Genomic DNA, 27,781 nt, shown 5'->3' with positions numbered 1-27,781 from the left:
AATTTGATTTTATTTGGATCTGGGAATGTGTTTTAATATTATTATTATTATTATTATTATTATTATTATTATTATTATTACTATTATTATTATTATTACTATTATTATTATTATTATTATTATTATTATTTTCGTTTTCATTATTATTATTGTTGTTATTATTATGAGTCAAGGTTTTCCCCTTGCATGAAAACACGTTTTCTGAGTGCCATTAAGATTTGAATTCAAATACAATTTTCTCGTTGCTATACACACACTTTTATGAAGTAAAGTAGCAGCAAAACAAATGATAAATAACCATTAATACTGTAACTTGGCACACCTTGTCTAATTGTGCTTGCCCTTCGTTTACTAAGTGATAATTATCATTATCTGTGCACATTAAACTGAATATGCAATATTAAGAAAGGTAACAGAAAATTAAAACTCCTATGACCAAAGAAGAGGCTTCTCTCTAATTTATAAAGGTCTGGTTCTCAGGTGAATGAATATACAATTTGATCCTTTGTGTTAATAAACTGCCACACCTAAAATTGCCCATAGGAGTTTTTCTTTAAACCAAACACAGTTTAAATCTGATTTTTTTCTCCCTACATACAGACTCACACAGACCACACCCTCCTGTTTGGAGAAGCACTGAATAAGAATTTCCACAAACGTTGATCCAGACCACTGTTTTTGACTCCTAGCCTAAAGCTGTCTAGCTTTGATCCTGAGCTCCCTCGGCCAACCTCAATGTGCTGCTTGTTTGTTCAGATCTACTCGGCACAGCTATGCTGTGATTCTTTTAAACTGATTTTCAAGAGAGTGATAACAGAGGTGCTTAATGCTGCTTTTATGTGAAGGATCTGAACATTTTCTCCAGGAAAAAATGTAAAGCAGTTCAGTGTTTTGTGTTGGAGGAAATTAGTGTCTAAATGCCGCCTTTTACCTGTTGCAACACGTTAGACACACCTACAGGGAGAAGGAGGTGTGCATAAACACACATGCACACTATCAAACACACAGGTATCCTCCTTGTGCTCCACCTGCCTTTAAAAAGTACCAGAGGCAAATAGTCAATAGACAGTGAGTATTTTATTAGAAATGGCTGGAAAACGTTGGTGTGGTTTATACACCCACTGACACACACACGCACACATACCTGGTGAAGCGGCTGTTGTGGAGCATGCTGAGACAGATCACTCTTTCATGGTGAAGCAAGCAGCCTCTGTGTACCTTTGCTCCACGGTGCTGTTTACCACGTCTCTCTGTGACTCTCGCTGCCACGTCAAATGACTGCCTGGGTGCTTGGCTCGCTCCTCTGGGAGCCTCGTGGCCGAAGAGCCTGACTGTGGTCACTCTGCTTTGACTCTGAAGATTCTCTGCAACTTTGCTATTTGCAGCTTGTAATATGCCTGGGTTTGAGTGTTTACTGAAACTCTAATGGCAGCTAGGAGGTAATCGGATATCTTCGGGTCTCTGAAGGCTGAGGCCAAGGACTATTCACCTGACAGATGAGGACATACTATGTACTGAGCTTTTGTGCTGTTTTTTAATGATACAGCTGAAAAATGAGTGGATTTCTTTATAGAGGAAGGTAAGCCTTTGCAACAGTGCTTATGATGAGTCAGTTTGATGAATGTGCATGGTTTGTGAAGTGTGAGTGTGTTGTATTTCTTTGTTCTGTATAGGCATGTGTGAGTGCGCTTTTATAAATGTAACATGTAGAGAAAAGATTTTGTTCTGAAAGCAGAGTCTCATTTACCTTTCAGGAGAAAAGAGAGCTGTTGTGTCAGTATTACACGGAAATTAGCTCAGCCAGCTGCAGTCATTTCAACGTAAACAGCTGCATTATCTGTGTCCACTGTTGTTATTTTAACCCCTTCAGGCATGTGACAAAACATTAGTCATGTTTTATTTCTCATACTAAAAGTAATTCATGCAATTACACTAACAGTGTAAAATATTGTGTCATCCAGTTGGAACTTATTCTTAAAACTGATGAGATGACTGAAAACGTCACAATTTGGTGGCTGCTGCGGTCCAGCAAATGGAAATATTCTACATGTTATTGTCTGGGGTTAAAGTGGAATTTGACAAGGGGGACGCTAAGTTCAGGGCAGCCAGGGAGCAACTACATTATATTACAATTTAGAAGCCTTTGTTACATTTGCCACTATCCAACCCTTGGCCACCTTAAAGCTGAAATTTGGCACCTGTTGTTAAAAAGCTTAATACCACTTTAGATTCAGATTCACGTTAAATTGAAATTGATGACATCCTCAAGAACAAACTTCTGTTACTTATTGAAAACTTAAATATGCAATTATTTTGAAGCATTATTACCTTTCTTTTCAAAGGTCAACGAAACATGAAAACTTCATGTACAAACTATTTAGTCAAATCAAATGCAAACTGCCTAAAAGATTGCTGACTTTACAAACAAATACGATTGTAAAACCTTCTCCCTTGGTAGTTACACTTCCACCACTATCTTTCTATTGAGAATTTGCTCAGAAATTACAATTCAGAATTGAGTGCTTTGTCTCTTTCTTAAAATGTATCTGTTGCTAACCACGGAAACTGCCATATGGATTAATAAATGAACACAAACAGAAGCAGAGCAAAAGATGAAGGTTTCATCCACCCTCTCCAGTGCTAAAGTCCCTTCGTCTAACCTCACAATACAAGAAAAGAAGGCCGTTGCATCACTGAGCAAAAACAAAACATCACCATATTACCAGCCGACAAGGGGAGGTGCACTTTTGTTCTAAACCCAACGGATTATCACACAAAAATTCCTGCACTCCTTAGTGACAACAGTACCTATGAAGCATTAAAATGAGACCCCACAAGCGACTACAAAAGTCAACAGTTGCCTGCAAGAACTTGAAAAGGATAAAGTCATTGACCGCCCTACATACATACCGTCGTCTATACCAAGGGGATGCTATACCCTGTATTTACGGACTTCCAAGGATCCATGAAGAAGGACTCCCACTCAGACCCAGTGTTAGCAGTATAAACTCAACTACCTACAACATTTCCAAACACCTTGCCACCATCCTTGTGCCCCTTGTGGGGAACAACCCCATCACATCAACTCCACTGACTTCAACAACAAGGACCAGAAACTTGCACTGGATCCAGATGAAACCATAGTGTCCTTTGATGTGGTTTTACCCTTCACTTGCATACCTACAAATGAGGCAGTGGAGACTCTCAGAAAACGACTACAAGAAGACAGCTCCTTGGAAAACTGAACCAGCTTCACCCCCAAACAAATTTGTACACTGTTAGATCTCGGCCTTACCACCACATATTTTAAATACAACAAGGGTTTCTACAGACAAAAACATGGATGTGCCATGGGCTCCCGAGTGTCACCTATTGTAGCCAACCTTTACATGGAGGAAGTGGAAAGAAAAGCTCTTGTCTCTTTTAAAAGGACAGCACCAAGCCATGGGTACAGATACATGGATGGCACCTGGATCAAAACTAAAACCCAAGAAGTTGAATCCTTCAGTGCTCACATCAACTCATTAGACAGAAATTTAAAGTTCAATAGGGAAGACACAAAGGATAACAGTCTGCCACATTGAGGAAAATGGAAACCTTAGCATTGCCACAAGACCACACACACAGACCAGTGCCTACTCTTTGACACCCACCATCCTCTGGAACACAAACCTGGAGAAATCAGGACCCTGTAACACCGGGCAGAAAACATTCCCTCTATGCCAGAAGGGAAAAAGAAGGAACACACATGTAAAGAAAGCTCTTAAAACATGTAGTTATTCTAATTGGGCTTTCATAAAATCACCAAAGATGCACAGAAAAGAAGGTCAGACACCAACTGGAGAGAATCAGAAGGACAAATGGAACTATACTGTCATCCCCTTTTGTAGCAGGTTTATCAGAGAAACTCAGGAGAGTCTTCTCCAAACACGAGATCCCAGTATACTTCAGACCCAGCCGCACCCTCAGACAAAAACTGGTTCATCCCAAAAACAAAAATCCCAAACACAAACTAAACAACATTGTGTATGCTGCACAGTGCAGAGAAGAGTGCTCAGACCTCTACATTGGACAAACCAAACAGCCACTTCATAAATGCATAGCACAACATAGAAGAGCCACCTTGACAAGACGAGACTATATCTGCATCTAAAGGTTAAAGGTCACTGTTACGAGGATGCAGATGTTCACATTTTGGACAGAGGAGACAGATGGTTTGATAGAGGAGTGAAAGAGGCCATCTATGTCCACTGTGAACGACAGTATTTGAACAGAGATGGTGGCTTGTGACACCAACTGTCTGCCATCTATAATCCAGGTTTGAGATCCCTTTCCAGACACCTTAACGCCCAATAACATCTTGTGTCATTTGATCTCAGTAAGTTACATGATAGGGTCAGGCAAGGCCTCATGGGTTCACCCTAAACCTTGGTTGATCAGGGATCTAGAGAAATTTTCTTAGGGTGTCATGGAAATCAAATGGGGTGGCCAAATCAAAGCCTTAAAAAAAAAAAAAAAACGCAACACATATTCCGGTGTTACATATGGTTAAAATGATTCAAATGCAGTAGGTATACGTTTCATATAAAATCACACAAAAAACATAAAATCCTAGTAGTAGTTATATATTTTTTACTGTAAAAACCACAGACATGTTTAGTAAATTATTTTCATAACTTGAAATGCAAATATAAATTGTAAATTTTGAAAACTTATGCACAAATTTTGTAAACATTAAAGTTATATACAACTATTTATCTAAAAATGCAGCCAATGCAATTACACATAATCCTAATACTCTACCTGAGCACTCAAAGCACATTAAACATCATGCCCCATTCACTCAATCACACAAGCACCTTTTCTATGCTTTGTCTCCCTAATATTCACAAACATTCACACTTGGATGCATTAAGCAACCTTCTGATTAGTAGATGCTCTGCTCTACCTCCTGAGCTACAGCGACCCCACTTCTTAAGCAGTCTTTACCTTACAACAGAATCTCTAATCTTCCTCTCATGTCTCCTCTTTCTTATTTTACTCTCCATCGCAGAGAGTAAAATGATCACGCATTAACATTTTTTCTTCCCTTGGAAATACAGCCACTTCACCCATAGATATCAAATTATGTGCCAAATTGCACAGAAACAGTGTGTGTGTCATACATCATATATTGAGCCTTTTAAAATGATGAATTTGAAATTACTCGGCATTTCAAAAAAGTTGGATTTCGTTCACTCCACTTCTGTGGTGCTAGCTAGATGCTGAAGTACCTTGGACACAACTTATATAAATTATGGTTATATCTTAACCATGAATGCATCAAAAACCCAGGATCGCAAGTTCGATTCCTGCCTGGGGCGTCTGTATCCAGTAAGGGTCCTAAGGCTAGACCCCTTATGCTAAGCGAGCCTACCGCAGACATGAGCGAGACAGATAAATATGAAGGCATGCCGGCTCGGACGTCGCCCGGATCAACAAGGTCCGGGTCAGGTGTTGAGGAACCAGGGCACCCTGACGAAAAGTGGGCTACTGGAACAAGAAGGCATCGGTGGGCAAGAGACGAAAACAGGGCGTTGTTGGAATGCTACTACGCAAGTAACCCCGGCGGAAGGGGCTACATGAATAGGATGACGGACCTATGGATTCTTCGATACCCAACATCCACAATGACGGCGAAACAACTAGTAGCTCAGTGTTCCAACATTCGAAAGAAGGGACTGCTCTCACAGCTAGAGATTGACGAGGTACAACACAAATGCTACGGCAAGGAGGAGTCAGGACGCCAGGTCAGGGGGGAGATATCATCACCCCCACCCAAGATTGGGTACATAGCCCCAAGTGCGATAGGAGAAGGATCGTTGAGTGCGAGAGGAACTGACCTGAAAAATAGGATAATGGCCAAGCTTGAAACCTGGATCCCCCGTAGCCGGTTACCAAGATTACGTGAAGTACCCTCAGAAGGTCTGCTAGATGATGTTAATGCAGCACTACGGACAATACCTACAACCACGATTACCGACACTAACAAGCTGATCTACAATACGGCAGCAGTGATCAGTGAGATGCTTGGCTACAAGTTGAACAGCCACAAGGGGCAGTACCCTCCATGGAGAAGGAGGCTAGAGGGCAAGATCAAAGTAGCACGGAGGGAGGTTAGCCAACTAACGGAGTTGCAGAAAGGTGCGACAAAGAAGGTGCCTAAGAAATACAGCAAGCTGTCTGTACCTGAGGCCTTGGAAACTGCCAAGCAAAGACTCACAGCCTTGGCCAGCCGCTTGAGGAGGTACACCAGAGAGATAGAAGGCAGGAGAATAAACCAGCTGTTCTCCACAGAACCAGCAAAGGTGTACTCTCAGTGGCAAGGGAACAATAATAAGAGAACAGCACCACCAAGGCTGGAGATGGAGCTATACTGGAAGAGCATATGGGAGAAGGACGCAACCCATAACGGCAATGCTCAGTGGCTAGTGGATCTGAGGGCAGACCACAGCGACCTCCCTGAACAGGGTCCAGTAACCATCACAGTGGCAGATATCCAAGAAAGGGTCTCCAGTATGAAGAGTTGGACAGCACCAGGGCCCGACATGGTTCACGCCTACTGGCTAAAGAAGCTGACTGCACTCCACGAGCGTCTGGCAGCACAAATGAACCAGCTGCTAGTTAACGAGAGACACCCGGAATGGCTAACTGAAGGCCGGACGGTCCTGATCCCCAAGGACCCCAAGAAGGTCCTTGTACTACATGGAAGCTCCTGTCAGGCATCATATCGGCTAAGATGAACAGGCACATGGGTCAATACATGAGTGGGACACAGAAAGGAATTGGCAAGAATACCAGAGGCGCAAAACACCAGCTACTGGTAGACAGAACAGTCAGCCGAGACTGCAAGACCAGACTGACCAACCTGTGCACTGCCTGGATTGATTACAAGAAGGCCTATGACGCAATGCCCCACAGCTGGATACTGGAATGCCTAGAATTGTACAAGATCAATGGGACCCTAAGAGCCTTCATCAGGAACTCAATGGGGATGTGGCGTACAACACTAGAGGCCAACTCCAAGCCCATAGCACAAGTCACCATCAAGTGCGGGATCTACCAAGGAGATGCTCTGTCCCCACTGCTGTTCTGCATAGGCCTGAACCCCCTCAGTGAGATCATTAACAAGACTGGCTACGGATACCGACTACGGAACGGAGCAGTTGTCAGCCACCTCCTGTACATGGATGACATCAAGCTGTATGCCAAGAGTGAACGAGACATCGATTCACTGACCCACACTACCAGGCTATACAGCAATGACATTGGAATGTCGTTCGGACTGGAGAAGTGTAGTCGGATGGTAACAAAGAGAGGGAAGGTAGTCAGAACTGAGGGGATTGAACTACCAGAAGGCAACATTGCAGACATAGAGGACAGTTACAAGTACCTGGGGATCCCGCAGGCAAATGGGAACCATGAAGAGGCCGCTAGAAAGGCTGCAACCACCAAGTACCTGCAGAGGGTCAGGCAAGTCCTGAGGAGTCAGCTGAATGGTAAGAACAAGATCCGGGCCATCAACACGTACGCCCTGCCCGTAATCAGGTACCCTGCTGGGGTAATAGGCTGGCCAAAGGAGGAGATAGAAGCCACTGACATAAAGACAAGAAAGCTCCTTACCATGCATGGAGGGTTTCACCCCAAGTCCAGCACCCTGAGGCTGTACGCTAAGCGGAAGGAAGGGGGCCGGGAACTGGTGAGTGTCAGCACCACAGTCCAGGATGAGACAACGAACATCCAAGAATACATTGGGAAGATGGCCCCAACTGACCGAGTGCTCAGTGAATACCTCAGGCAGCAGAAACCCAAGAAAGAGGAGGGAGACGAGGAACCATCATGGAAGGACAGGCCCCTGCACGGTATGTACCACCGGCAGATAGAGGAGGTGGCTGATATCCAGAAATCCTACCAGTGGCTGGACAAAGCTGGACTGAAAGACAGCACAGAGGCACTAATCATGGCAGCACAAGAACAAGCTCTGAGTACAAGATCCATAGAGGCTGGGGTCTATCACACCAGGCAAGACCCCAGGTGCAGGCTGTGTAAAGATGCCCCAGAGACAATCCAGCACATAACAGCAGGGTGCAAGATGCTAGCAGGCAAGGCATACATGGAACGCCATAACCAAGTGGCCGGCATAGTGTACAGGAACATCTGTGCCGAGTATAACCTGGAAGTCCCGAGGTCAAAATGGGAGATGCCCCCAAGGGTGGTGGAGAATGACCGAGCTAAGATCCTGTGGGACTTCCAGATACAGACGGACAAAATGGTGGCGGCTAACCAACCGGACATAGTGGTGGTAGACAAACAGAAGAAGACGGCCGTAGTGATCGATGTAGCGGTTCCGAATGACAGCAACATCAGGAAGAAGGAACACGAGAAGCTGGAGAAATACCAAGGGCTCAGAGAAGAGCTGGAGAGGATGTGGAGGGTGAAGGTAACGGTGGTCCCCGTGGTAATCGGAGCACTAGGTGCGGTGACTCCCAAGCTAGGCGAGTGGCTCCAGCAGATCCCGGGAATAACATCGGAGATCTCTGTCCAGAAGAGCGCAGTCCTGGGAACAGCTAAGATACTGCGCAGGACCCTCAAGCTCCCAGGCCTCTGGTAGAGGACCCGAGCTTGAAGGACAAACCGCCCGCAGGGGCGTGCTGGGTGTTTTTTTTATTTTATATATATATATATAGTACTATTCTTAGTTAGCGTATTGTCTGTCTTGTTAATGTTGGTTTATGTTGGTTTATAATGGAGCACTGTAACAAAAAATAATTTCCCCCAGGGATCAATAGAGTATTCTGATTCTGATTCTCAGTGTCCCAGGCTGCAAAATTGGCTAGCTTGCCAACCAATAATTCACATGAATTCAGTCTTTGCGTTTGGCTAATAAATGATTTACTGATGAATAAATATCATCATCATATCAGTTATTCTAAAAGATCATATTAGCTGGTGAAGTAATTTGGCAATGTAATGTTAGCAAAAAAGTTAGCTATCTAGCAATCACTGCACGGAGTTGTTGATAGGTGTATTTTGTAAAGTATTCTGTTACGTTACTCAATGAGAGTAATGTATTCTGAATACTTTGGATTACTTAATACATTCTCATGCTTTTTACAACTACATGAATGTACTATTGCTGTGTGATTTATTACTATTACTGAAGGTTACTTGCCATACCAACACCAACTAGCTGTTTAAATCTTAATCTAAATGAGTAACAGTAGGTGGACATTAGGTAAAGCTGCACTTTTGGCAGCGAATGCGTATATAGAACAGGTCAGCGGCTCCAAACCGTAGTAAAGGGACCTCTGGCTAATACGTCAGGTTCCGTGTCGGGCTTGTAGCTGTAATCTAGCTTTACTTTGTTGTCTGGGTCAACTTCGCTAGTGAGAGACAGAGAGAGGCGTTGAAAATCTGCTCCAACGGAACTTATTGTTTTGGAGGAAAACACGAACACAGTGTACAGTCGAGTCTTAATAGCTTACTTACAACTGGGCTACACTTCCCAGAAGGCTACATTCTTTAGGGCTATACCTGTAACACTCTGCCTATTGCCTTTATATTAAATAATTTTTTGAACAATAATTTGAAAAAATCTGTTGTCACGTCATTATGCAGGCCGCAAGGTTGAGACACAGGCATTAGAGCCTCTTAATGTGTGTTTTGTTTGGGTTTCCACCGGCACGGAATTACCAAAAATAGAGAGGGGACAGCCTAACATATGAAACAGGAAAAGACTGCCGTGTAATCCCTTTATTTCAACAAAGTAACTGTATTATAAATACCACCTTTTAAATGGTAACCGTAACGGAATACATTTACTCATATTTTGTATTTTAAATACATAACAGCGGTACATGTATTCCGTTACTCCCCAACACTGGTTACAGGATATGTCTCAGGAGTGTAAATGACTTAACCAACCTCACCCAATCAGAGTATTCTCCTATATATGGCGGCTTGTAATTCATGTATATTAGCAGGGGTGCACAGGTTAGTTAACATTAGGTCCCAAAAATGAGGAAGTCTCTAAGAAGTTAGAGTTTCACGGCCAGTTGGTGGAAGGAGTTCTTGGATTATTCCATGCTGTCTTTGTTTACTGTTTCCCCATTGGTGACTGATGGCTGTGTGACTTGAAGCATTTGCTGACTCATTTTCCACCAGCAGCATGTGAGTGTCAGCTTCTCTGACATGGCAGTGTGAAGCAGCTCTGCTCATTCCTACTGCTTTGTACGACTTACTACATTTTCACTCATACATCATGCAGACAGGACTCCAGCAGAAAACAAGTTTAGTGCAAAGATAAGGATCATTATGGTGAAGACACATGGGAAAATGTTCAGGGACTTTACTGATAGCTGTCTCTGTTTTCAGGCACTGTGGTGCAGATAAACGGGCCAGGCCGAAAAGCATGATGGGTAAGTGTCTCCTAATGTATTACAAATGCAAAGTGGTGCTTGTCTTATTTTTTAAATGTGCATTTTCTCCTGCTTCTAAAAATTAAACAATGTTCATTTCTTTGTAAGTAAGCTGCCTTTATCATTCAAACTTGGGTCCTATAACTTAAGAATACCCCTACCTTGGCAGCTTGATGGCCTGTGAAGTATCTTTGCTCTTCCTAGGACAGATCTCCAAAGTGATTTCTGGGATCTGCTGGATCCATTCACCCAGTTTGGTGGTTACTGCCCTGAATGCTCTGATTACCTCAGGCATCACTGTTCTCTGGCTTCTAGCTTCATCATAGTCCTGGGTCAAAGACCAGGACAATGACATGAAATTATTTGTCAAAATTCACAGTATTAAAGTGTGATTTAAATGTGATGAGGATTTGGACAAAAGTAATGTATTATGTTAATGATGGTTCTGAGAAGTCCAATCAAACAAAATGTGTGCTTGCATACTTCTACTATTATGTCATTCATATCGGTGTTCTGTAGTGTTTCGTAGCCTGGCTTGCTGCAGGCACTGCAGCAGCTAACATCTCAGCACTTGATCCAGGGTACCTTCTAACTTCTTACACAACAGCTTTTTAATCATATTTAATGTGCTGCAATTTTAAAGAATCGTTAGAAATATAAACTCTGCCAAAACTAACGTGATTACACCCCTTGGGATCTTGCCCTTCACTACCACCACCCCCTTTCTCCTGCAGATAATTGCCCCTGCTTTTAAAGGAATAAAATTCAAACTATTATACAAATCGAATTCTAAGTATTGGATGGAGTTTTCTTGGAAAACTCCTGGCCTGTTATAGGGGATAAGCATGGCTTCGTGATGTTTTAGACCTCTGGAAATATTTAAATTGGACCACAATATACTATATCAATTCTATGAGTGTGTGTATAAGGACACACACAGCCCATTTGTATCTAGGTTTAATGGGTTTATAACGAGGTGATGGTTGATCACACAGTCTCAGAGACGTTGCTCAGAAAACCCTGAAGTGTTTAAATTTCACCCGTTGCTGTTGCACTGATGATTCTCAGAAACTAGAGCAAATTTACTGTAAATAGGAAGCATTCATGAGGAGATTTAAACAGCATTTCGCAGATCAAATGCTTTTTGTTTTTTACTATTAAACACACTGTATACAGCAGACTTGTTCTGTGTTATGAAGCTATAAACATAGAAAACCCTAAGGGTATTAAATTCCTGCAGCAGAATAGCTCCTCTGCGAGTAATGGGTTGATGTGTACATGTTTCTTCTTCTACCTGTGCAGATTTCTCAGGTGACGAAACAGACAAAGGACCCCCAGTACAGATGCACAGCCTCAGAGAGTTTGAACAGGTAAGGATATCGGCTCAGCTACAAACCTGTGCAGAAAGCAGAGCATTCCTTTGATACTGACCGAGGCCAGATATGTCACAGTTTGGTGTAGACAGAAACAAGCTGATAGAAACAACAAATATCTCCTAGTGTTGCAAGAAAATAGCTGTTGAGTTGTGAACTTGATGAGACTACACTAGTGTTAGTCATCTACTGTGTGTCAGACAGGCCCAGGCTTGCCTCTGCCCACTGTTAATTACTATTTAGGTGCGTTGAGGAAGTTGATGTGGCAACCGAAAGTCCTCATGACTTAGAGAGTTCCCTTTGCTAAAGCTGGTTTTCCACAGTCTTGCCACTTTTAGACAGACTGTAAAACTATTTCTAATTTGTGGATCTCTTACTCAGTCGACCACTATTTCTGTCAGGTTTGCTGGTGTGCCTCATTAGTGCACGAGGTGTCATTTGTTTGGAGTATGTGATTCTTGTGTTGGGGTATATTTGAACTGAAACTGAAAAACTGCAGACTGTGTATTCACTGCCTACGGTAAGGTCCAAAAAACAAAAACAACAATAAGTGTCAGCACATTTTTAAAACTGTGATATTAAAAGGTATCAAACGTATCCCTGCTGGTGATTCTTTGAACGTGACGAGGGTGCTTTTTGAATGATACAGCCACTGTTTTTTCTACATTTAGTTTCTATACATTTTAGAAATTGCCTGACAAAACGCCACTGCAATGAAATCATTATTTTATAATGTGAAGCATTCTCTGCTCACATTACTTACTGCAGCTGATGCCACCAACACTTCGTGTGTTCTAGCTCATTTTCATTTGATATATTTAACAGCAATGTCAAACGTTTCGGCCTTGCTGTCCACTTCCATGATCAGATGGTTAACACAAATACAGACTCACATATAAAAATAGAGAGATTAATGCATTTTAAAAGCTTGCATATGCAAAATATTTTTAGAGGTTGGAAATCAAACAGTCTGTATGAAACACCAATGAAATGGGGGGCATGGTGCTCCTCTAGGTCTGTTTCTACCCCACAGTAATGAATTCTGGGAACTCTGCCACTAGCATTATGGGTGTGATATAACTCTGTAGGTGCTTGCTGCAATTACCCCATTTATTGAAGGACAGAAGTATAGATGAAAAACAGGCTGGGCTTGCTGGTTGTAATAATGTTGAACGGTGGTGAGTTTGGCCTGAAGTGAAGCACGGTATGAAAGTTGAAACTACAGCCAGAGAAGATCGAATCCATATTTTTTCACAGGACAAACTGCCTGATTAATTTTTGTTTCTCTAAAAGGTTATTTCTGAATGTATAAACAGGCGGTAACAAATAAACAGTTAATATTTTAAAAGATTTGTTTCACACCTCATTTTATATTTTATGCTACTGATTTTTTTTAATCACAACTGTGTGACAGTGACATCAGGTTTTTGACCCAAAAGAGATGAGTGGGTGGAATCTTAAGTTTGTCAACTAATGATTGCAAAACTACTTCCATAACCTGTATGTGTGCAAAGAACACACACAGATACCTGCAATTAAATCCTAGATTTTTTACCAAAACGGAACCACCGTCTCCTTCTATGCTTTATCCTTCACAGTAAATCCTAATATTTATTAAATGATTCCATATGAGTACCACAGATAGGGTAGAGCAGTCTAGTTCAGTGAATCAAATTAGGGCCTGACAGACAACTGGCTGGCTATGGGAGAATCATGCTACTTCCAGTGTTGCTGCTTTCTTTGTTTGGCTCTGTTCAGGGACACCAGATTACCGATCAGGCCTAATTATTGTGTTAAAACTGTACCAGATTGTCTCCTTTTTAAAAATAAGAAAAAAATGCTGTTCTGTAGGAATGGTTAAAATGAATGGAAGGGCAGTGTAATGCAGAGCATTGTAGTGTAATGAGGTAATTGTGATTATTCATGTTTAATTGTTGTCTGATTACTAAGTTTATATTTTTCTACTTCTAAGCAAACTGAAGTACAAAGAGAAATCCAACATTTTCAGATAAATAATATGTGACTTAGTGGAAGTGGGTTGTCTCTTTATCACTGCTGTTTGCTCGATTTATGGTTCAGGATTTCGAAATATCAAAAAAGTCCTTGAGCAATACACTGCTAATGAGATTAGTCCTAATAGCATTTATGGCAGCTCAGAATACCATAATTATGTCTGAATAACAGGTACAGAGTAGAGAGCAGAAAAACCTCAATTATGTCTCAGATTTCAAGAAGAAGAACGTCACCGCTCCATGGTAACTGTCATATTGTGCATTTCATATACACTGTGTTTTCTCTGAAGCTACAGGAAGAGGCTGGGCTGGTTGGTTGGAGGCCACATTACAGTGTGTGGGTAGCTTTGAAGTTTCACTCTGACGGTCCCACGAAGGGATGAAAGGATGAGTCGGGTTATTTGTACACACATAGTACTGCATATAGAGCAGACTAGGAGTCAACTTACTACTGGTTTTGTTTGCAAAGATGAGAAAAGTGGGATGATACTACTAGTGCTTTCCATTGGAATTAGAGCCAATGTGTTGCAGACCTGCAAAAATCCTTCCAAGGAGCACAGAGTTGTTGTTTTTTTCCTTTCTTTTTTACATTTTTTACACAATCATCTAAATTTGAACCTGGCGAGCACTAATTGATGTTTACTTTTCTTTTTTATATTTTCATCTAAAATAATTCCAAAATTTAGTCAGTAACATTTCTGCTACTCTAAACGAACAATTGTGGTCACTAAAAAGGGGGCGAGAGGATTGCATAGTGGAAAAGTCGAAGACAAACACAGTAGTTTGAAAACAGATTTAGCAGATTAAATATGATAATATGATTATGGTAAAAAGTAACTGAAGATGGTAGAATTGCCTTTCAGGTTGCTTTATTTTTGATTTGATTTTGTTAATTTTAACACAGACATTTTGATTGGTCATTTTTATAGTGAGCCAGAAAACAGATTTTATACATATGTTTATTTCCTTAAACTGCTGCCATGTAAAGTACCAGACTAGTTTTATATATCGCATATATTATATAATGCCAGTACCTAAAGATTTCAGGTACTGCCATTAATAATGTATTGCTTAACTTTACTCAAACTAGAGTAAACAGTGAAAACTTTTGAAGTGCCTTGTTTTGCACACGTTTATAAAAAATGTCTTTACAAAGCAGTGGTTTGGAATCTGTCTTGGCCTTTCAAAACAACTGGAGTCGCCTACCCCTGCTATATAGACTACAGACTTTGGATTTTGCCATATTTGGGGCGTTATTCTCTTTCACTGGAACTGATAATGAAATCTGGCTTTGCAGAGATATTCCTATTTGTGTGCAAATCTTTAAAATTGTGAAAATTGTCCCACACTTTGTGAGGACTCTGCAATACTTTGGGATGCATTCATTCTGAATGTAGTTCTGATTGATAAATTGTGAAACAAACGTTTTGTCTGTTATTTCTATACCTTTTTTTTAACAGTGGGAATGTCTTTTACAAAAAATGTTGACGTTCCACTCTTCCACTAGTCTAGTATGGATGTGCAAACAATACAATACCACGCGGAGGTTTCATTGTACTGGATATTTTCAGATGTGGTAAATCTCAGAAACCTGGCACAAAACTGTAAAAGTCACAGTGTAAGACTAAGAAAACGATTTATCAGAATTTCGTCAGGCAGAAGTATTTACAGTTCAGGCTCTCAAACTATAAGAAATGGAAACAACGAATTTTCAATATGGCGCAGAGACAGTACAGTTGGGTTCTTGTCTGAAATATTTCCATATTCTGATGGATCACATTAAACTTTGTTGAACTTTCATTTCCTCCATAGTTTTACATTGAGTTTTTCTGACAGTGGTTATGTATGTTCGGCCTCTCATCTTAATAGAGCAGTCTGGATTATTGAATCCAGGTTTTGTGTTTGCGTGTGATTGTATGTGTGTGTGTGTGTACAGTTTGTCTTCTCTTCACATTTGCGTCAGCTTAAAGAATCAGTCCTCTCGCTGGCTGGTTGAAAGAAATGTGAACCTGCCAGAGCAGCATTTGTAACTGTCAAACATTCACACTCTGCAGTCCAGAGGTTTTTAAAGAGAAAAAAGAGAAATCACCCAATCAAAATGCCCCTTTCTCAAATGGCCTTTATTAGTCCACAGAAGAAATTGAAAGCACATGGCTGACTATAAATGTGAATTCAAACCGACCACGGTGACGCTGAGATTGATAGAAGACAGGGGGAAGATTGCATATAATTTTGGCCATTAAAACCTCAGGACAAATTAGGGTTGTTAATCTGTTATTTTGCCCTCAGTCTCAGTGTTCACTTCCAAAAAGCCACATATGCTATGAAAGGTCTGTCAGAGATGGATTACCATTACCAGAGTGGCAGTAATAGATCGCATTCAATATTGTACAGAGACAAAAAAAAAAAGACAGCCGATCCTGCAGTTGACCCGGGTCTGTGTGTGATTTAAATGCAACATTTCTGGTAATTGCCTTCATCTCTTGAGTCTTTTATCTTCACTTTGCTTCTTGTGCTTTTCTGCTTTTTGAGGTCACTGGCTGCACTGGCAAGGTTGCTGGCTTCACTGGCGAGGTCGTTACCTGTCTCAGTGTATATGGTTCAACCTTGCGTCTTGCGTCCTGCTACTATGTGTTGGTTAGTCTCAGGGGCATCTTTGCACACACGCCACCTTGGGTCCTGTCAGTCTTGGTAAACTGCTGCCTCTGTGGATCTGGTGCTTCAGGTCTCTCCTTGTGCTGCTATCATCAGAGCCTCTGTGCTCTGATCCACTCGATCTGTTGATGGTACATGCCATGCAGAGGCTTGGTCTTTCATTATAGTTCCTCTTCCTCATCCCCATCTATCTTCATTTGTCTGAGGCACTATTGGAACGGTTCATCTCAGGGGCCCATCTTCCTGAGGTATTTGCGGATGCTCCATGTTTCATCCTGTATTGTGGCTCTGACACTCACTCCTCCTCCCCCTCCTTCTTTCTGTTGCTCATAGAGCCTCAGGGTGCTGGACCAATGGTTAGTGACCTCCATGCTTTGTAAGGAGTTTTCATGTCTTGACGCGAGTGGCATCTGTCACCTCCTGTGGCCAGCTTATTATTCCAATTTTGTATCCAAAATCCAGTAGGACATATATATTGATGGGTTGGACCTAATTCCTATTGTTTAGCTTACATCTCAGCTTAATGACTCATGGTATAGGTGTGCTTTATACAGTACACACAATGAGTTGAGATCAATAGTATCTGGGAGTGATTGATTGATTGATTGATTGATTGATTGAATGATTGTGCCATATGAGCACACAGCCAACACACATGCTGCTGAGTGACTGCTGCTCGACAAACACATTTCATTGCAATGTTGACCCTGTGCTAACTTGCATATGACAAATAAAAAACTGAAACTGAAACCTGTGGGGGCCAGAATTCTGACTGGGTTATAAGGAATAAAATACTGATTTCACATGACATGGAAATCAGTTTAGAAACTACACTTTACTTAAGACATTGAATCTTTAATTGATGCTCCGTCTCGCTCCATAAATAGAAAGTATGATAAAACATAAACTATTCAATTGTTTGGGGTGAGCGCTGTATAAACATCAGCTACAATTTAGCATTTTTAAAGTGGTAGTGGTGTTAGATTTTTAAAATTCATATTATTCCAATAAATGATCCATTAAATCTAAATGCTTTCAGAGATATTTAAGTTTTTTGCTTTCATTTGCAAGAATTAGGACATGACTTCTATTTAGACACAAGAGACACTGAGACATAAACTAGTTATTCTGTCAAAAAATTAAAAATCAAAGTAAAGTTTACAGAGCATTGTCCTTCATAACAGGAAATGGACATTCTGCAGTTTTTGTAAAAGTAAATAAATAAATGTCAGAGTGTTGTCTGTATTTCAGGAAATGCCATCCAAATCTGTATTAGTTCATTGATATTGAACTGTGATACAGAGCTCCAAAACTGATTTTCTCAAATCTCTCACTATTGTATTGACACTATTGTTGTTTGTCTGCACCCTCAAAGTTAAAAATATGAAATGATACAGCCTCCTAATCAGTTGATTGTTCTTGTGAACAGCTGTGTGTTTTGTTCTACATATTGCCAGCGCTCCTGGGCCAGCTCTGCTTGCCTGTTCCCTCTGTGATAAACTGCTAAGAAATTCTGCTGCTTGACTCTATGCATTTCAAGGATGGTAGGTACTGATCATATTTTTTGCAGGGTATCCGGTGATTGAGCTAATGAGTGTTAAGACATGCTGACAGCAGAGGAGTCAGTTTTCACGGCAGCAGTACTCAGACATGCAGCAGATCAATAAAAAGGAGCTCAGCTTTGAGTAAATCAGCAGATCTACTCAAACTTGAATTAGCTGCCTTACACTGACAAACAGAAATGTTCTCAGTCTGTTCTGTTTGAACAATGAGGTGGAAGAACACAATTTCTCTTTTGATTTGTTATTTGCTTTGAAATATTTGGTATATGCATTGGTGTTCACGCACAGAAGACCAGGACCTTGTATTGCCTGTGGGCCATAGGAAAGAGTAGCATGTTTAGTCAGTGGAAATCTGGACAGGCTTCAGTGAGATGCACTAGCGCCACCAGCTGGACAGAGAGACAAATCGACTTTGAAAAGTATGCTGGTAGTCCATGCACGCCTATAACTTGTTAATTGGTCCCAGGCTTGTGCAATTTGTGATCTTCTCCGCTGGGTCAAAGAAGACATATTGAGTTGATCACAGCATTGGTCATGGATGATAATTGTTCAGTAAAAATGCACAGAAATCTGCTTCCAGCCCCTTCCACCAATAACATAACCACACTGACTCACCCTTGATAATCACAACTTTTTAATGTTTTATTTCTGACAGTTTGGTATTTTATGTCGTTCCTTGAAAGCATTAAAACATTTTACTTTGGAGTTCTAACATGTCAGCAAATCATTTTTAAACAACTCAGTTGATCACAACCCCAACTCTGTCTGTGTGTGTGTGTGTGTGTGTGTGTGCGCGCACGCTTGTATATATTAATGTGTGCATTTGATATACAGAAAGCTCTATTGTGTGTTTTTCTGTTATTTAGATGGGATTTGTGTGTTATATTTCATCATCTGTCCTCCCATGAGCCCAACCAATCATATGGAAACAGTTACAAACAAAATGGCACAAAAAAGAAAAAAACTTAGTGCAAGGCCAAATCTTGCAATTACTCTAATAGTATAGCCAGTCTTTCATTCTGGGGTCAGAGAGGCAGAGAAACCACAGTCTGAGTACCCTCCACAAATCCTAAAAATCAGCACCTGAGGAAAATAGCTGGTTTACAAGACCATAATTCATGACAGCTTGTTCAGGAAATGGCAACAAACATGTAAACTGTTGTGGAGCTAAAAAAAAAAAAAAAAAAAAAAAAAATCTAACACATTCAAAATTTTATTGACTATGATTTCATTATAACAACAAAGACTGCTAGAAATATTAACTGCAAGGACCTCACTGGTCCTGATCAGGGACAAGATCCCCCAGGACACCATTTATTGTCTCATTAGGAGCATGCGCTGACGTTGTCAGGCATGCATACAAGCACGTGGGGGCCATACAGACTACAGTGTACCATTTTGAGTTGCTGCAATTAAATTTCTCCAAACTGAACTAGCCTGCCACATCATTTTTGTACTTTGATTTTTGGGTGTCTTTGAATTCAGCTCTCTGTAGGTTGATCATTTTTATTTCCAACAAATGATATGGTATCCTTTTGCTCTTAACATATTATCCAGTCATTTATAGAAATCCAGCATTCAAATTTGAAGTGTTTTCAAAATGTTCCTTTAATTTTTTTTGAGCAGTGTATGAATATTACATATTTAAATGTAAAAAATAAATATTTTATGTTTTTAAAAACTGCCATCTGGTAAACAACATCCATTGATCAATTATGTTATTTGTTGATCGACAGGCTGAAGAAGGCGGTCTAGGTGTCAGGTGCAGTGTGTATTGGGTAGCAGTTGAGGGCAGACGTCGTGACAGTCTGATTGCTGGCTATTTAAACTAGCTCTTTGGACATGAAACATCTCCTGTCTGGTGGGGTAGGAGCCTGAGCTAGTGCCTAGGGTTAAGAGATACCAGCTAGATATTCTTATGCTCATGTTGATGCATGGCTCAGGCTCTGAAACCAGTCTCCTGGAGAAGGGCTGGACTCTCTTCAAATATTAGGTTCCCCTTTGTTTGTCTTGAAAGAGTAGTTGTAAAACAGCTAACTGATCATCTGCAGAGGAATGAGTCATTTGAAGAGTTTCAGTCAGGTTTAAAAGCTCATCACAGCACAGGATATAAATGATCTTCTGATGGCCTCTGACAGTGGACTCATCTCTGTGCTTTTCCTGCTTGACCTCAGTGCAGCGTTCAATACTGTTGACCATAACAACTGTATTACAGCGATTAGACCATGCCCCAGGTATTAAATGTACTGCGCTGCAATGGTTTGAATCGTATCTGTCTAATAGACTCCAGTTTGTTCATGTAGATGAAGAGTCCTCTTTACACACTAAGGTTAATTATGGAGCTCCACAGCATTATGTAAGACCAATTCTGTTTACATTATATATGCTTCCCTTAGGCAGAATCATCAGAAGGCATACATTTCACTGCTATGCAGATGATACCTGATTTTATCTACCAATTAAACACACACCAATTAGTTAAACTGCAGGAATGCCTTAAAGACCTCCATTTTTTTATTTTTTGAAAATGCTGCAACAAGATTACTGACAAGGACTAGAAAGAGAGAGCATATTTCTCCTCTTTTTCCTTTTTGATAAAGTATATAGTTAGGGTTGGATCAAGTGACCCAGAGTCCTTTCTTAGTTACGCTGCGATAGATCTAGGTTGCTGGGGGATTACCATGTTACTTCTTCAGTCACCTTTTTTTTTTACTCATTATGTGTTTATACACCTTTTGGCATTTAATTATTAGTTATTATTAATCTCTGGCTCTCTTCCACAGCATGTCTTTGTCTTGTCTTCCTCCCCTCACCTCCAACTGGTTGCAGCAGATGGCTGCCGCTCCCACTGTCGCCAATGTGCTTGCTCATAGGGGGTCATGTGATTGTTGGGGTTTTCTCTGTATCATTGTGGGGTCTTTACCTTACAATATAAAGTCCTTTGAGGCAACTGTTGTTGTGATTTGGAGCTATATAAATAAAACTGAACTGATCTGAATTGATTTGAAATTTTGTGAGAGTCAGTGGACAGGGGTGGATATACTTGGTTGATTCTCTGCATGTTGGGGTTTTCCTTTGTAGACTTGAGGGTTGCTTTTCTTGGCCTTCCCTGTACCACTGTTTCTCCATAATAAGTGTCATGCTCAAGCATAATGGTGTTCATAAGTGCATGTTATCCAGACACCTTAGGTCACAGATCAATGATCAGTTTTGGCGACTCAGGAATGGAAAGTGATACTCACACAGTGTACAGTGGGGATGGGCTGCTCCTGACCTCAGTGGAAGATACAGTCAGGCAATGGAAAGAATATTTCAAGGATCTCCTCAGCCCCACTTTGGTGACAGAGGCAGAGTTTGGGAAAGAGGGAACTACTCACCCATGAGTGGGAGAAATCAATGAGGTAGTTAAACAACAGAAATTTCTGTGCTAGGGTACGAATGAAGAGAGTACATCCATTGGTCAAACCCCAGATTCAGGAGGAAGAATCTTTTTTTTTCTTGATCTTGGAATACTGGATATTCAAGGGTTTGTGGGATCTTTGTCATCTTGGGAGATGAAATTTGTTCATCGGGGTTGCTTTGGGAGTATAAGGTTTTTGGCCAATTTTTATGGGCTATTCGATCCCTACACAACCATCGTCCATATTGCCATTAATAAATCAGACATAGTTCCAGTGGGTGCTGGACTCTGCCAGAGCTTCCTTTTTCACTGATACTGATAATCTTTTTAGAGACAGAAGTTAAAGGAAACCTTTTGCCACTTCGCGCTTTAGTAGCCTCAGGATCTTGTCTTTGCTTTTCGTGGATGATTTGGTTTTGTTAGTTTCATCTGGTCGTAGCTTGCGCCAGAGCAGTTCATTGGGTGGGAATAAGAATTAGTCCTCCCAATCTGAAACCAAGGAAAAGGGTGGAGTGTCTACTTCAAGTCACGACTTTCTGCCCCAAGTAGAAAAGCTGACATGTCCTGGGATCTTGTTTATGAGTAAGTGGAGAATGGTGTGGGAGATGACAGAAGGATTGGTGCTGTCTCCACAGTTATGTAGATGCTGTATCAGTGTTATAGGTGAAAAGATAGCTGAACATGAAATTAAAGTTGTTAATTTACCAGCCAGTCAACATTTCTACCCTCATATATGGCCATGAGCTGTGTTCTTCAATACTCATCACTTTTGTTGCCCTGCACCATTAGTGCAGAGTGAGGAATTTAGTGATTTGGGATGGACTCACAGTAGAGCTGCTTCTACTGATGCTTCTGTATAACACATAGACAACATAACTAATAAATGCGATGCACATTAGGTAAACTTTAATTTCAGAAAGCTTTAGGAAAAAATTGCAGTGATAAAAAATTTGGATGCCAAAACACCCAAAAGGTGCAAAAGTGTCAGTGCGTCACTGCTCTCTACCGTAAACTCGGGCAATACAGACACGTTAGACAAACAGGCTTTTTTCCTTTAAACTGCCAAAGAGTTGGCAAATGTGACACTTTTCTTTCAAAAACACCTAGGAGTGGAAATTTAATTTCGATTTTTATGAAGTTGCTTTTATATCTTTTAAGTCTGCCTGCGTTTACTATTAGTATGTGTGTTTCCCATCAGCAGACTTCTTGTTGTAGCCTATTACTGATGGACTGACTGATGGTCTCCATTTGTTATTGTTTAATAGAGTCTCTCTGCAGGCTGGTAATAACCAGTAATCAAAGCTGTCTCGTCATCTCCTCTGCTCCACCCATCTTTCTCTTTTTTCCTCAGACACATTCTGCAGACTCTGACTTTGTCTGTTGTTCTTCTTCTTTCCCACTGTTAAATCTCTTTCTTTTCCTCAGTTGGGATAACTTATAAAAGGTTGTGAAAGAGGAACATGTGCCGAACAGACCTCAGTACAGACAACCTTCTTTTTCCTCCCTCCCCCCTCACATACCAGAGAAAACTTATCCAGCTGCCAGAGAAAAGGGAGGAAAAATGTATGTTTGAAAAGAAAAAAAAATCCTCAGTTGGAACTGATCGAAGCACCCATGTGTCATCATTTATTTCCAATGTAAGGTTCCTGGAATCAGCACATTAGAATGGAGTGTTGAAACTGAGTTTTTCTTCTGTGCTTTGGGGACAGGTGCTTTTTGGTAAACCCTTTGACTTATCTATGATTGAGGGAGCCTTGAAATGGAATAATTACTAGCAGAGGGGGGGAAAGGAAGACCAGGAGCAGCTAAAGAAACTCCTGACTTTCATCAGTTGCTCGCTTTTCTATTTGAAATTTTCTACTTGTCTACATTAGTCCCACACTGCTTTATCTGTCTGTTTCTCTTTAACACTCTTCCATTTGCTCTTATATTGTCTGTCACTGACATTCTCAATAGTATTTATGTGCTTAAGTACTACTCAGCAGCTTCTCTTCATCATGCTCCTGACTATTTCAACATGTTTTAAAACCTGATTAGGTTTTGGAAAACCCTTTGTCCTTTACAGGATGAATACAATGATTGTTTCCTCCTAACAAGTGTGAATATCAAGAACCTTACACATCCCATCCCTCTGGGCCAAAGAGCTCCACTGTTGTGAAAAAACCCATTCAAAAAAACATCAGTGAACTATACTGTTGTTTCACTACCATAAACAAGCAGTAATTAATTAATTTGGTCATATGTATTTATATTGTCATGTGTCCTGGAGCCAGAAGTGACCAACAAGAATTTTTCATAACCTGCAGGGGTGCACAGGTATCTGCTAATGAATATTAATTAATAACAGACAAAACTTCAGTCAACAAAACTGAAGAACAGACTTCTTGAATAGTCTGTATGACACAGCAGGCCTAATTGTTTAACAGACAAGTGCTCCAAACAACACCAATAACAGAAATAACAGAAACAGACCCAAAAACTCCTGACAGCAGTCAGCTAAAGTTGCAGTTCATTCCACATGAATTAGTTTTTACAAATTGAGAAGCTAAATTCTTTTAATTCTTCAAAGTTGGGAATTTTAACATGGGAGTCTTTTGGATTTGACTTTCTCTTTGAGCTAAACTCAAACGAACTGCCCTTTTTGTCCTTGGTTTTTAACTCTGGTGGTTGCAACTTGGCGGCCACAAATAATTGCTGGAGCACAAAATATGAATAAATTTGTCACTGAAAACAGTCATTAGTACATCTGCTCAGTTTTCATATTTAAATACGGAACATCTATTAAAATATGTTTGCTGTGTATACAGTGTACATGTTTTCAAAGCTACCCTTTTCTTTTTTCTTTTTCCTAGATTGGAATTCCAAGTAACAGTACCCTTTCCACCCTGTGAAAATATTTTCTCTTGCCGGTGAAACATTAGAATTAGACCATCAAATTCTCCATTTGAAAAAGAAGCTGTGACCCACAGTGGATGAATCTGAGTGCCATACAAATACCTCACAACTCCAAGACAGCCTCTGAAAAACACGTTAACCTGCACATGAATCCTCTACTGAACATGTCTTTAAGTAGTTCATAACAATATTTTCCAGTACCACATATACTATACTTTATTAATGGATTTTTACATAAAACAATTGCATTCTTTATTGAACTTTGAAAAACAGTGAGCAGTGGTCTGCACTTGCAGAGGATCTTTGAATTTAAAGACCCACACCTTTTCCCAGTTTGTATTTTATATCTACGTTGGATGCTATTTGATTTGTCTTTTGGTAGTGCCTCGTTAAAACTATATGGTACTTCCAAGGTACCTCATTGCATAGAGAAAATGTAAATAGAAATGTATCAGCATTAGATAAATGTATAACTGCTGGTAAGCTAAACTAGCATTTTCTTGGGACTAAACATAAAATAACTGCTGACTATAAATACTAGGGGATATTCATGTGGAGGCTTTTTAGAGATAACATGTTTCTGAAGGGCAGAGTTGATTGGCAAGTTACTAACAAGCCCAGAAAGCTATGTGGCCTGTCTCAGATTAGTATAGCCAAGCCAAGCCAGCTAGTGTTGAGTAATGCTGTTAGTAAATACCAGGCCAGTTATTGCTAACGAGAGCCTAATTGGAACCAGATGAGCATTTATTGAATTTGTCAGAGAAAGGTAAAGAGGAGATAGCTAATGAAGTACAGCCGCAACATTGGATCATGCAGCCAGGCACTGGGGGAACATATAATTCACTGGCAGTGCCACGGTGTTTTCCCATGTGTGCAGTTTTATATTCATTTAACACGGCAGAAACCTGGTATCAAAAATAGTAAGCCCAAAGAGGAAAAAAAATATTATTTGGCAATTAAGTGAAGTACTGTATTTCATTTAAACTTAAAAAAAGAGGTGTGAAGACTAGCAGGCGGTGCATGCTGCCATGAAAATTCAACCAAAACAGTTTTGAACCCTGATATCTGAAACATTTAAAGTCTTCACATAGCTCAAAGCCACAAAGTGTTGAGTTGTCTTGAAGTCCCCTCTGTCCTCAGAATGATTATATGTTTGGATTCTTCACACAGACAGACTGACTGACACTGTGGTAGCTGTCAGCCAGAGCTTTACACACAACACAAACATAGATACTCTCAATTATGTTCAGCTGTTGTTGGTTATGCAACGTGGGAAATAAAACCAGTGACAAAGTGTAGCTATCTAAAGCTTACTGAGAAGATGCATTTTCATTTAATCTAGAAGGCTTTAGTTACTTTTTACCATTAGCTTAAAGATTTATTGCAAACACTAAACACATATCCGAGTACTGTGCATAATTACAGTTTTAGAAAAAAGCATTATTAAAGGTAATTAATCAAATTGCACAATACCATATAAAAATTAAATTTGTTAATACATTGGTAATAACATTGTAATAATAAGATCAACTACATAGCAATTTTCTGCATTTCTATGCTGTTCAAATGTTTGTCAACTTAAGAACAGAAAATAAAAGAAATTCATGACAATAGAGACATGAAAATACAACTCATCAAGTTTTAGACTATTAGATGAATTCGTAAATTTGTTAGCAATTTGTTCAGGACTTTATGGGTTTATATTTAAAGTTAAGGCCTTTACACAAGCAACTGGGAAAAAAATGTGGCATTTATTTTATTTAATCAAGCTTGATTTTTCAGATTTTTTTGGATACAAATAAACAGATCTGACTACTCAGGCTAGTGTGTGCGTTCATAGCTCAAAACGTGCACTGTTACTGAAAATGCCACAGCTAGAAACTGCTTTAGGTCAACTGGTTCTATGAAATTATTTCTCTGCCTACTCAGACGTTGTCCCAACTCTGCCAGCAAGAGGTCAAACTGCCCCAGTGACAACCTGAAATATGTATGAAAGCAGTTGTGATAGAGCTTCAGTTCCTAAATCACCCCATGAAATTCTTCCTTCTGCTACCTTCTCATGAGAATAGGATAAAGCCCGAATCCCCCTTTCTTGTGCATTTTTTAACAATAAATTTCTGTAAAAATGCCATGTGTTTGATGTGTGCTTGTATATGTCACACGACAAGTTCAGATATGAAAATGTATACACGCAACACTTGTCTATAATTGCCTTTAGATTTAGGCTGGTTTGGCACTATGTGGTGATGGTTAAGGTTGGGGCCTAAGAGACTTGGGAATCTATCATTGTCGATAAATGTTTTCACAAACATGACAGTCTCAATGACTGAATCCAGGTTACAGCTTTCCATGTGCTTTTGCGCATGCGTGTTTGTGTGTGAGACAAACACAGTACACCACAGCTACATAACCCAGTGAAGGCTAGTAAGTTTTAGTTGGCTAAAATTCAGAAATAAGCTTGTTGTGACTTCTGCACTGATTCATTTCTGCATCGCTTTTATTTATTTATTTTTGTATCTTTTTGTTGCTTGACCCTCCCTTTCGTCTTTCCCTCATTATATGATGCATTCCTCTTTCCAGCTCCCCCTCCCACTCTCCCTCCCCTCCTTTGTCTGATTATACAGTCACTTCTCATCCTGCCAACTGATGGTCCAGTGCAGTGAGGCCCTCTAGCTACACTTCCTGTCCCTTTGATTTTCATCCACAGACAACAAAAAAGAGGGCACGCATCCAGTCTACATAGTACGTGCAGCTATACACCAGTGCATTCATGTGTGATTGAACTGCTGTGCGGTGCTTGAAAACATCTACACATGCGTCTGTACATTTACTAAAGAGCCATCTCGTCATCCACTGGTCACACTGTTAATGAAGTCCTGTACGTAACTGTACTTGTGTGTGTCTGTGTGTATTCAGAGGTTCTGTTGGATTAAAGCTCAAAAGTTCAATTGCTCACAAAAAGCCTCCAGCAGCTAATTGGCAGTAATATATGTAGTTTCGACATGACATGCTGCTTCTTACAGACATTCTTTATACATTAACTTTGTGCAAATTTAAACTGTAATGTACCTATAATGGCATTGGCTCGAGACATGAACTTCATTGTGTACAGTCTTTACCATGTAAGAAAGTACTTGAATTTTTTGTTTCACTGAAATTAACAGTGTATGTTTACTCTCAGCTTCTTACAAAGGGAAACAGTTATTAGTGTGTACTCACTGAGAGCTGTGAGATCAAACGTGTTGGTTTCACTGGTTTCACTGGTCAGGTAACTTTTACTTTAAAAGCAAACTGTCTTCATGGTCTTCATTTCCATTTGACACTTTTTCAAGTGTTGTTACTGTTCTGTGGTTATTTATCAAGGGTTTGCTGTCAGAGCCTTCTATACAAACTAAAGGCAACCGTGGTAATCTGCTAGCAATCAAAG

At 40.3% G+C, this 27,781-nt stretch overlaps 1 protein-coding gene across 2 annotated transcripts in view; it reads left to right on the top strand.

Moving 5' to 3' along the window:
• Window positions 1-1,230: 1,230 nt before the first annotated feature.
• Window positions 1,231-27,781, top strand: part of pde4dip (phosphodiesterase 4D interacting protein) — an 88,067-nt gene continuing 61,516 nt past the window's right edge. For both annotated transcript variants that reach the window (XM_085437310.1, XM_085437309.1), the window contains exons 1-3: window positions 1,231-1,579; window positions 10,414-10,457; window positions 11,760-11,827. In XM_085437310.1, the coding sequence (XP_085293436.1) occupies window positions 1,554-1,579; window positions 10,414-10,457; window positions 11,760-11,827 (138 nt within the window). In that variant the 5' untranslated portion in view covers window positions 1,231-1,553. The remainder of the gene's footprint in view (window positions 1,580-10,413; window positions 10,458-11,759; window positions 11,828-27,781) is intronic.

The sequence above is a fragment of the Copadichromis virginalis genome, linkage group LG17 (assembly GCF_057382275.1).
Source record: "Copadichromis virginalis isolate Kocher_CV1m ecotype Utaka linkage group LG17, C_Virginalis_male_GT1.1, whole genome shotgun sequence".
Lineage (NCBI taxonomy): Eukaryota > Metazoa > Chordata > Actinopteri > Cichliformes > Cichlidae > Copadichromis > Copadichromis virginalis.
This window is presented reverse-complemented; position numbering and strand designations above follow the sequence as displayed.